Source organism: Gracilinanus agilis, chromosome 1 (assembly GCF_016433145.1).
Source record: "Gracilinanus agilis isolate LMUSP501 chromosome 1, AgileGrace, whole genome shotgun sequence".
Taxonomy (NCBI): Eukaryota; Metazoa; Chordata; class Mammalia; order Didelphimorphia; family Didelphidae; genus Gracilinanus; species Gracilinanus agilis.
This window is the reverse complement of record NC_058130.1, coordinates 405,222,093-405,234,100: the sequence shown is the minus strand read 5'-3', so window position 1 is coordinate 405,234,100 and position 12,008 is coordinate 405,222,093. Positions and strand designations below refer to the sequence as shown.

Sequence of the window (12,008 nt, the reverse complement as noted above, 5' to 3'; positions counted from 1 at the left end):
GCTGCTCTCTCCCACCTCAAACCTCCACGTATATACATATCTGTTATCATGTAATATTGCCTCAGAATGTAAACCTCTTGAGGGCAGGGACATTTTTCACTTTGCTTTGCATTCCCACTGCCTTGCTTAACAAATATCTGTTGGACTGGATCAACATATACTAAGTTAAAAAAACAAGTGCTTAACTTAGAAATTCAAATTTATTTACAAAATTTCTCCAAAAACAAAGAAATTCTATTTCTTTAAAATACTACAACTGATAATTTCCCCCCAAATCATTCAAACATAATTTCTACCTGTTGTATATATAAAACTGTATTTGGTATAAAACTCCCTAGGAGAAATAGAAGAGTATTTGGGGTTGAGTCAAATGATTTTACAAGATGGTGCAAAAAGTAATGCAAAAACTTTTTTTTTGAAAAAATATTTATCCAAAGGAAATCTACTCTTACTCTGGTGAAAGGATAAGAACATCTTGGTATACTACTTGTAAGCTGGATTTTTAGACAGCCCTTAATTCACAATAAATTCAGTCTTTGTATTGTAATAGGATTCAGTGTTTGATTGTTTAAGATAAAGTACTCTGATAAGTTCCACTGGAATGAAAATTCATTTTGGTTTTCTTAATAAATCATTGTTGTTTAAAAGGTAGTTTTTTTCTACCAGTGGAAAAAAATACAAACAGTGATACCACCAATCCAGGAAAATATTACATGAAAAAATCTTGAAGCTGGAGATGCAAAGAACTGGACAAATAAGGTTACGTGTCTCTTTAACTGGAATACTTATTGACACTGGGGAGGGCTAGATTGAAGTAGATGTTACAAATGTGAATTTTTTTTTAATCACAGTGAAAATTAGAACAATATACAATCTTAATATTTACTATTAAAAACTTTCTTTGACTAGAAATAAAGTTCTTCCAGATCTGCCAAATCAATTAAAAACAACTGAAAAGATCCAAATCCAGGGGCATAAATTAATACATTGTAACTATAAGTATGTTTTGAAATTTAACTGGGGCAAAGGACAATATTTTCCATAACAATGTTCTCACTGGGAAATATACTGGAAAGAAATTCATCCCTGAGAAGTAAAAATTTAAACGAAAACAAAAGGAACAATTCAATACCTTTTAAACAATCATGGAGATATAGCATGGGTTATTATTAACAGTCAGCAAAGAAACCTGAACCAGTCCTGTATAAAGAAAACCTGCTCCAAAAATCTGGTCGTTTGTAATGAAACAGCAAGTGGAACAATAAAATATCAGATAAATAGGAACTGTTGTTTTATTGTCAGCTTTGTAGTTTACTTTAAGTGCAAGCTTCGTCAGCTATGCTATGCGTCCCAATAGCGACTGAAGTGATGGCTTCTCCTGGGTTTTCCACTTCTGATCCTCCAATTTCTTTTTATCACTGAAGTTCACCCAAATAGTAAAAGTAACACAATTGCAATTGAGTTTACTATTATCAATGGCACTGAAAAATAAACAAAAATAAACAATCATCAACATAAACAAAGGATTTTGGAAAATAAGAAAGAATACTTTGAATTATGAAAGAGAAATATCTGATTACACATGTAAATTAACAGCTGACTGACACTACTTGCATTAAAATTAAGATTTAACAGTTCAACATAAATTCTTAATGAATTTATTTGTCCACTGGAAATCAAAACTAAGATAAATGAAAACCCTGGTTTGCAAAATTCAAAAATCTGGGAGTTTTCAGCTAATTTTTGTCAGTTTTCAATAGAAGTAGACATCTGTACAAATTTCTATGTCTCTAGATTGGTTCTAAAAACTTTTTAGAAAAGCAAGCCTATTAAGTCTTAATTTTTTCCCTAAGCCTCTAGAAGAGGTAGAGTGAGGTCATACTACTTAACATCCGAAGATTAATTTCCTTGCATTAAATTGGTCTTACAAGACAGGAAGAAAACTGGCTAGATAAATAATAATTACTTATAAACAGTACTTAAGATTTATAAAAGTCTCTTTATAATAAGCTGAGAGCTAGGTAGTCCAAATAATATTTCTACTTTAAAGATGAAGAAATTATTTCTAAGAGACAGTGATTTGTCTGAAGCCAGGCACTTACATCAAATATGGTGATCTCTCAGATCATAAAGGTTCATAGATAACAACAAAAGACTCCACTATAAAGAAGCAGCAAGGATTCATATCCAGAAAGAAGCCTATGCTCCTCAAACCAAAACATAGAATTAATACTTTATAGGGCAGGATATGATAAAATAGCTAAACTCTTTCTCCTCCTTACCTCTCATAACTGTTCGTACAGATCGAATAAGGTTCATTAGTTGTGATTTAATTCCTGGCTCCTCTCCAAATCCTCCAATTCCCTGGTCTGTTCCCCAGCCAACTGCATAATACAAAGATGATTAGCTATGTTAAAATTGATTATGCACTCACCTTACTACATTAGCAACATATCCATCCATCTTGAAAAGGATTAATTCAAGCTACTGTTAAAGACCTCAAACTATTAGGAAGTCAGATTACCTCTTAGATAACACAATCATAGCCAAATATTTTAGGTTGAATATATTTTACTTTTTATTAAAAGCAGAAGCAGACATAAAAATATTTTATCTATAATGCAACTTTATTTTACAAAGAAAATTTCAAACTGAAATATCCAGTGGTACTCAGAGAAGCAATAATATGACAATCACCATCCCATTTTTAAAAGGAAATAAAGAATTTTTGTTTCTTAGATCAAAACTAATCAAATCAAATTAGAGGGTTCAATATTACTCAGCTATTTCAGAACAGTTACAAACAGTTTTCATATACAAAAGGAGTTAGGGGTAAGTTTTGTGGTCTGCTTTACTTGATGGAAATATTGTGTTTATCTGGACTTAATGTGGTTATAACTTTACAGTTTAAGTAGCATTTTCCCAGTAGTGGCATGAATATCTAAAGAAAATGATGCTGTTTGCTCCATGATTTACAATCTGTGAATTTATACTCCATTAAAATCTATGGTCACCAGCTTTCCCTTATTTTTTCTAAATAATCTTCCCCATCTTCTCTATTTTTCTTATAGATCTTCATGGGCAGCTAGGTGGCAGAGTAGATAACATACCAGGGTAGTGCCAGGAGCACTTTGTAGCTGTGAGGCCCTGAGCAAGCCACTTACCCCCACTTGCCTCAGTTTCCTCATCTATAAAATAAGTGGGAGCAGGAAATGGCAACCATTCCAATATCTTTGCCAAGAAAACTCCAAATGGAATCATTAAGAGTCAGATCTGACTGAAACAGATGAATGACATAAGGTATATCTTCACTTTTTTTTACTCACATTCATTTTTTAAAAATCTAGTTTTGAGTATCCTGCTAATATCTTTATCTTCTTTCCTTTAATTTCTTTTCTTCCTTCTGTCTTAGGATCAATACAAGTATGGATTCCAAGGCTGAAGAGTGGTAAGGGCTAGGCAAGTGGGGTTAAGAGACTTGACTCAGGGTCACAGCTAGGAAGTGAATCTCTGGCCACACTTGAACCCAAGAATTCCTGTCTCTAGATATGGCTCTCTATCCCCCAAGCAACTTAGCTGCCCCTTCTTTCTTTTAATTTTAATTCCTTGTCTTTCTTGTCCTAGGTCTCTGTTTTACTGACTCATAAGAAAACTGGTTTAATAATTTGGTTTAAATAATTCTCTTCATTTTAGTCCTTAAACTAAAGTGAATGAAAGCTAATTTTAATTTATTTTATTTATGGGAGAACTAAGTTTCAGGAAAATAGACAATTGCTCAATATTAAAACTACCTTTTGGGGGCAACTGTGTGGCTCAGTGGACTGAGAGCCAGGCCCAGATATGGGAGGTCCTGGGTTTAAATCTGGCCTCAGACACTTTCAAGCTGTGTTACCCTGAGCAAGTCACTTGACTTCCATTGCCTAGCCCTTACCCCTCTTCTACCTTGGAACCAATAGCACAGTATTACTTAAGACAAAAGGTAAGGGCTAAAAAAATTTTTTTTAATTAAAAAAACTTAGCTTTTATTAGGATTAATGTAAACAATGGTTGTTCAAGCAAAAGTTATTGTATTGATTGTCCTTATTGGATATTTTGTAAAATAATCAATTTCTAAAAGTGGCTGATTCATCAACAATAGAACCCAATTCAATTACAGTAGCCTTTCTCCTAATTTCTGGGTCCAAAAATCAAAATCTAGTTTCTACATATATTTAAGAATCACTATTTTCACACTGACCTCTTCAGTCATACATACATACAGATAGAAATCACCTTGAGTTATGAAATTTAAAGTAGAAATGCTCAAACAATTCCCTAGCATGTACAATCATCTTTATCAAGAATTTGTAAACCTTCTATTCCAACCCCTTAAAATCAGCTCATAATTTTGCAGCCAATGAGAAATTATGTATATAAGGTTTTTGTTATTGTTTTTACTGCTTATGCCTCCCTATTTCTCAAGCTTGACTGAGAAAATCTTATCCTCCATAAGACTTTCTCTTCCATCTACAGAATGTTTTGGCATCTGCAATACTGATGTATCAGATAATAGTGAGACCTGCCTAGAACACAATCATAGATTTAAATTTTATTCAATAAGCACATTATTTATATATTTGTGTTAAGCACTGGGGATTCAAAGAAAGCCAAAAACCTGCAACAAATCAAAACGGCAATAAAAACAAAACAAAAACAGTCCCTGCTTTCAAAGAGCTCACAGTCAAAAAGAAGCAAATAAGCAAAAACTATGTACAAATGATATATACAGGATAAATTGGAGCTATTGTCAGATGTAAGACACTAAAATTACAGAGACCCATGAAAGGCTTTTTGTAAAAGGTAAGACTTCAGTAAAGACTTGAAGGAATCTAGGGAAGTAAGTAGTTAGAGATCAGATAGGTGCATATTCCAGGTAATGAAAATGCCCAGAGCCTGGAGATAGAGTATATGATGATAGAAACCACTCCCTAAGTTTGTCCTACCCCACACCCCATATTTTTCATGCATATGTTGTGGGATGTAGGGGCACAGAGGATAAAAAGTCTGTCTCTGTCTCTGTCTCTCTCTCTCTGTATTGGAGGGCTTTGCGACTTAAGTGGCTTGGGATTTTGGCTTTGGTATTTTTCTAGATAGGTGAGATTTTTCTGTCCCCTTCCTTCATTTCCCTTTTTCATATATCTCCATTTTTATTAAAATTACATTGTTAAGGGGGGCAGCTGGGTAGCTCAGTGGATTGAGAGCCAGGCCTAGAGACAGGAGGTCCTAGGTTCAAATCCAGCCTCAGACACTTCCCAGCTGTGTGACCCTGGGCAAGTCACTTGACCCCCATTGCCTACCCTTACCACTCTTCCACCTATAAGTCAATACACAGAAGTTAAGGGTTTAAAATTAAAAAAAAAAAAATTTAAAAAAATTACATTGTTAAGAGCTACTAACAGACTCCTGACTTGAGAATAAATTTTATAATGGAGAACAAAATATTTTATTAATATTACATTTAATAATTTTACTTTTCATTTATTACAAGTGTCGTGTATTATGTATAAGGACAGAAAGGAGTCCAGTGTCACTGGAGAGTATGTGAAGACAAGTAAGGAGATACTCAAGTTTAAGACAAGAAGGTCAGAAGTCAGAGTAGGAATGGTCAAAGTGGCAGGATGAACTCAAAAGACTGTTAACACATTAAGGTAGCTGAGAGGAAAGGAGCTGTAGAAAGGAGAGATGATCCACAGTGCCAAATCCCAGAGTGTATCATGGAAAAGAACAAAAAAAGAAGCCATTAGATTAGATTAATTAAAATTTATTAAAGACCTTAGACATTTTTCAGCAGAATTGTTTAAGAGAAGTCAGATTATAAAGGGTTGAGTAATCCATGAAGAAGAGAATGAAAGGGAGGAGAGATAGGCTAATAGATGAGAGTGACACGGTCAGGAGAAGGGTTTGTTTTGTTTTTTAAAAGGACAGAGAAAATGAGAATATTTACAGGTGGAAGGGAAGGTGGCTATAGAAAGACTGAAGATGTCTGAAGGAAAGAGGGTAATGGAAGAAGCAAAATCATGGATGGAGAGAATCCAGAGAATAGATAGGCAGATTAATTTTGGTAGGAAGAGGGTCACTTTTCCCCCCAGAGACTGGAGGGAAAGAGAACACTCAAGAACTTGATGATGTAAAAAAGAATGGAGGGAAGGTAAAGAGTTCCAGGTGAATGGCCTCATTCTTTAGTAAAGCAGGAGGCAAGGAGAAAGTGAGAGGGAGGAAGTAAGAGTTGTTGGCTTTAGGAAAGAAAAGAACTTTAGGAGCAACCATGGTGGGGTGTAATATAGGGAGTCATTTAAAAAAACAAAACAAAAGAGACCTTCGATTTCATCGGTGTAGGGAATCTATACCAAGGCAACTATTTTGCAATTTATAGACTTAGGGAATTGTTTGGGATCAATAATGGACACAGAAAGATTCCTGGGCAGGTGTTAAATGCTTGGTTAATATTTGATAATCAAATCTACAGTGATCATAGTCAGAATAACTTTATGTTCTTTTCCATTTGAAAATCCAGCAGCTCAAGAGTGTAAGATCTCAGCTGCCTACTAGGCATCTCTACTTGGATGTCACATAATCTCAAACTCAGTATGTATTCTCCCCCTCCAAACTAGCTTGCCTTCCAAAAGAGACAACTTTTCTGTTGGTCAATAATGATAATCCCAATTTTCCAGGCTGAAAACTTTGCCTTCATTTTATATTCTTCCCACTCTTAATTGCCTATAGTCAATGCCACCATTATCTACCATGTCTTCAAAGCCTCTCTTGGATTTGTTCTTTCTTTTTCTGATTTCTAACCTTCCCACCCCCCCACCCCCGCCCCCATCATTTTGGCTGCTGCAAAAACTATCTCAGTGCTTAAAGTTTCTGCCTTTTAAAGTTTATCCTGCATATAATGATTCTCCTGAGTGGAGAGTGGATAAGAGTGGTCTACCTTGGGCAGTACTATGTATTCTTTGTATACTTGGCCTGGAATGCTATTTGCTCCCTACACATAAAAATACTATTCAAGTTCTCCCCATCATTCAAGGTCCATTTCAGATTCCATCTCCTTCATGAAGCCTTTCTCCATATTTAAACCCCAATATTTATGAAGTATACCTCCTAAAGCACTTTTAATTTATATAACACCATACAGGGAAATTGACAGGGACTGGACCTGTGATTTCACTGGTAGGGTGTACTCCTGAGTGAGGAAACTACTATCAATGCAGGTAGGCACTTTCTCTGAAACCTACAACCTTAGAGAATTGCCCAGAGCACTAAGAGGGTAAATGATTTGCCCCAGTTAACAGGGCCTTCTATATTGCCTCAAGTCTTTCCCCAGTCTGATCCACTTTCCACTCAGGTGCTAAATCATGCCACTACCTACTCAATAAACTCCAAGGGCTTTCTATTACCCACCACATCAAAAAGAAATTCCCATGTTGGCATTTAAAGCTCTTCCTAACCAAACCCATTTCACTCCATACTCAGATCCACCTACCCTGGTGTACCTTTCACAGGACATTCTACTTCCACCCTCCTCTCTCATACCACAGCCCTGGCTGTCTCCCCCTCTCAGTTCATCTGGCTTCATTCAAGAGTCAGCTCAAATCCCACTCCTGACAGTACTATCTGCTCTTTATATACCTTGATATTTATATGTTGTTTCTTCCACTAGAAGTGTGAAAAGTAGATCATATTTTTTCCTTTCTCTGAATCTCCAGTGCTTAGCAAGTGCCCAGAACATAGTAAGTATTTAATAATTTGTTATCAATTCTCAGTATATGTCAGAGGCAGGGCTTGAACTCAGCCTGGAGGTCACTCTATTCAACCAGCCATGTTGCCTCTGAAGTATTCAATATTTCAGGACATATTAACAACTATTGTTATTTGTGTCTTTTTCTTTGATTAAGGAGTAAGCATTTTAAGGCCAGGGGTTATGTCTACATGTTTCCCAAAATACCTATAATGCCTAACAATGTTGGAAACACAAGACATCCAAAAAATTGTCATTGAATAATTTTAGAATTTGTCCAAGCAAATAAAATATTGTTATTTAGTATAAATTACACAGTAGTATGGTGCTAGGCATCATACAACACATAAAGTTAGGAACCCGCTAACTGTGGGAAGACATTTTAGTTTCTATTTTCCCCTTTATTAGATCATTGGTTTATTGAGGGTATGATTTGTGTCTAAGTAATTTCCTGAAAACCACACAGTGCCTAGTAAATGGCAAAGCACACAGGTAACATTCAAAAATAATGTGTATTCAGAATCTAGGCTCTTTATCAATCAACCAATAAACATTCTTATTGAGCCTGGCCTACTTAGAAAGTATAATTCCTTAAATGTATTTGCCTCTTATCAGAGACACAATACTTCTTTTCCAAAGTCAAAGGTCTACTAAGAAAGATAAGAAAAAAAAAAAAGAAAGTAGATTGGAAAATGGATTAAAAAGAGTGTTAGGTAGGAATAGCAGAGAGGGATAAAGGAAGGACAAATAGCATCCTGTTTATTGGATACTTATTGGAGGATAAAAAGTATCATACCTGGGCATTATAGGACTTATGGAATTGTCTGAACTGAATTTTAACTCTGGATAGGTTCATAAATTGAGGACGGGATGTGAAAAAGGGCAAGGAATTCCATGGGAATGAAATAATTACAAAGAATATAGAAGCTTTGGGGATAAGAATTCACTATTTGGTAAAAATTGTTGGGAAAACTGGAAAGCAGTCTGGCAGAAACTAGGTAGAGACCAATGCTATGCACCATTTACCAAGCAAGATCCAGTCAAAATGGATACATAACCTGAACATAAAGGGAAATATAAGCAAATTAGAACATGTAACTATCTATCAGATTTATGTATAAAGAGATAGCATTTTGAGATGTAAAATGGATAACATTAACTACATTAAATTTAAAAGGTTTTGAGTACAAATAAAACTAATATAGCCAAGATTTGCAGGAAAACAAAAACGAAATAGGAAAAAATCTTTAGACAGTTTTTCAGAAAAAGGTCCCATCTCAAATATATAGAGAACTTTGTCAAATATATAAGAATATATGGTCAAAAGATATAAATAAGGGGCCAGCTGGGTAGCTCAGTGGATTGAGAGTCAGGCCTAGAGATGGGAGGTCCTAGGTTCAAATCTGGCCTTATACACTTCCCAGTTATGTGACCCTGGGCAAGTTACTTAACCCCCATTGCCTACCCTTACCACTCTTCTGCCTTGGAACCAATACAGAGTATTGATTCTAAGATGGAAGGTAAGGGTTTAAAAAAAATACTCAGGGTTTGCCATGCCCAATACCAAGATGGAAGGTATGGATTTAAAAAAAAAAACCACAAAACTTAAAAAGAACATAGGAAATACACAACCTGATTAGTAGTTAGGGTTCCCTTTAACAAGTTTCACAGGGTCTCCATTCTAAGGGGGGAAAAGCCTCTGGAAAAAGCATTTAAAAAATATTCTAAATCTAATTTGAGGCAGAGATAGGCATTTATCCCAGTACCCTTGGGCTTATTTGCCTTTTCAATATTTCTTTATATCCCTAGTGCTTAGCACAGTGCCAACTTCAACCAACCAATCATAAGCATTGATTACATGCATGTCTATTCTATGTATATACAGTATTTATGTATGTATATGCATGTGTGTATATATAGTGATCAGAAAGTCCTAGGTTCAAATCTCTCTTCTAATACTAGCTGAGTTACCACCTGCAAGTCACCTAACCTAGGTGCTTCAATTTCCTCATCTGTGATTGGAGATAGGTAGACTAGATGACCTCTAAGGTCTCTTCCAGCATCCTCTGTCTGTGACTCCAAATTCAATGTTCTTTTCACTATGTTACTCTGCACATGACAGACAGTAAGTAAAAGAATAGACGGGCAAAGAATTTTAAAAACACGATCTCCCTACTACAAGGAGGGAACAAACAAATAAATAAATAAATAAATATCCAGTAGATATAATATTAGATGTACCTGTATTATGTACTGTCTGTCTGTCTATATCTATCTATCTGCACTGGGTTTGTCATTGAATCTACCCACAACACTAGCATAGTGTCTCATATACATACACATTTGTATGTGAACATACACATGTGGTGTATCCACATACGTGAATACATACACACATACCAGTATGTTTTATTTATAGATAAGTATTTACATGTATATATTTGTATGTAAAACATTTGTTTTTGTTTTTATTATAAAATACATGTTCTATATATATCGTTTTCTATAAGCACATTTTTATATATTTAAAAAGAGGTATAAAATATTTTTAGATATGTATGTAAATATATATGTAGAAACACAGACACCATATATTTGCACATATGTAGACACACTGGCATCAGAGAATAACAAAATATAGCTTTATAGACTGGTGTATACACACACATAGATAGATACACACACCAGTAGATATTATACATGATATATTATGTAAAGGTACCCATACGTACACACACACCAGTATATAACATATTGTATATACACATATACCAGTATATAACACACAATACAACCTGGTATATATGTACATACACCAGTAGATACACATATATAGATGCATGCCCTCCGCCCCCACATATACCAGTAGACTGATAGACATGACAGACAGAAAGAAGCATGACTCCAATAGACAGACAGACAGACAGACAGATGGACAGATAGACAGACAGACGGACGGACGGACAGATAGACGGACGGACGGATAGACAGACAGACAGACAGACGGACGGACGGAGACAGGCAGACAAACAGACAGACAGACGGATAAACAGACAGAGATGAATGTTCTCACACATATACACCACGCTCGGAGCTCAGCGCTAGGGATCCGTACCCCGGCAGCCCCGGAGCCTTCGGTCCAGCAACTCCAGCCCCGGGCGCTTCCCAAAAGTTCCCTCATTCATTCCAGGCTTTCCCTCCCCGGGGCCCACTCATCCCGCCCTTCCTAAGGAGGCCTCCGGGCTGGGCTGCGTCGCAGGCCCCACCACACTTACTGTTCTTGAGGAAACGCTCCTCGTGCAGCACAGCGATAGCATTGACGCAAAGCAAAGCCGCCTGCAGCAGCGAGTACAGGGTGAAGGCCATGGCCACAAGACACGCCGCCTCAGTCTCTTCCCCTTCGCCCCGTTTAGCTCCACCAAAGAGACGTGGCGCCGCCGCCGCCGCCACCGCTGCGTCAGGGACGGGAGCCTGCAGGGCCCAAAAAATTCGCTACGCGAAGCGCCGGCCCCCAGCCTTCCCTGACCAGGTACCGGGAGCTTCTCTAGTCTGGCCAGGAAGGGTGTAGCTGAGAGAAGCTGGGCTACATGACCAAGGATTGGGAATACGCATTGGCTGGAAATATAATTGCTCAAGTGCTCCTAATTAAAATACTTATCAGTAGCTTAAGGAAAATTTGTTACAGTTTTTCTTATAGTTTTTAATAATGCCCCCCTTCCCCAATTCTTTCAATTATTGTCCATCCCATGCAGAGTAGAGTGTAAAAGAACATCGAATTTGGAGGCAGAAGATCATAGATTTTTTTTTTTTTTAAATCTAGAGGAAACCTCAGAAGCTATCTAGTCCAACCCTCTCACATCACAGATGAAGAAACTGAGGTTAGGGGACTTGCAAGAGGTGGGTGGCTCAGGATTAGGAGGGTGATCTAAACTCAGGACTTCAACCTCACTGTATCCTTTAGGTCCTACTGCCTCTCCTCATCTAGAAAACCTAAGTGATCAAACTCCAACACTTGTTCTGAGACTTTAGGTAAGACACAAAGAGCTGGACATGACTGAACAAGAGTAGAATGACCTGCCTTGGAAAGCAGTGAGTTCCCCTAAATGGATGGTTTTTGTTTTTGTTTTTGTTTTTTTTTTTAATCAAAAGGTGATATTGCAGGGGGTAGCTGGGTAGCCCAGTGGATTGAGAGCCAGGCCCAGAGACGGGGGGTCCTAGGTTCAAATCTGGC

The 12,008-nt window shown here is 36.8% G+C and overlaps 1 protein-coding gene across 1 annotated transcript; it reads right to left on the bottom strand.

Annotated features, from left to right (window-relative positions):
* Nucleotides 1-1,270: 1,270 nt before the first annotated feature.
* Nucleotides 1,271-11,212, bottom strand: IER3IP1 (immediate early response 3 interacting protein 1). The gene is made up of 3 exons (XM_044664863.1): nucleotides 11,053-11,212; nucleotides 2,283-2,384; nucleotides 1,271-1,481 (listed from the first exon to the last, which is right to left on the bottom strand). Exons 1-3 carry the CDS (start codon nucleotides 11,141-11,143, stop codon nucleotides 1,426-1,428), a joined length of 249 nt encoding a protein of 82 aa, XP_044520798.1. The 5' UTR covers nucleotides 11,144-11,212; the 3' UTR covers nucleotides 1,271-1,425.
* Between the last annotated feature and the right edge of the window lie 796 nt (nucleotides 11,213-12,008).

Coding starts and splice junctions, on each gene's coding strand:
- IER3IP1 (XM_044664863.1), bottom strand. CDS start 11,143: ATGGCCTTCACCCTGTACTCGCTGCTGCAGGCGGCTTTGCTTTGCGTC. Junction 2,385..11,052: donor GGAGCGTTTCCTCAAGAACA/GTAAGTGTGGTG, acceptor TGTATTATGCAG/TTGGCTGGGGAACAGACCAG. Junction 1,482..2,282: donor TGTACGAACAGTTATGAGAG/GTAAGGAGGAGA, acceptor TTTATTTTTCAG/TGCCATTGATAATAGTAAAC.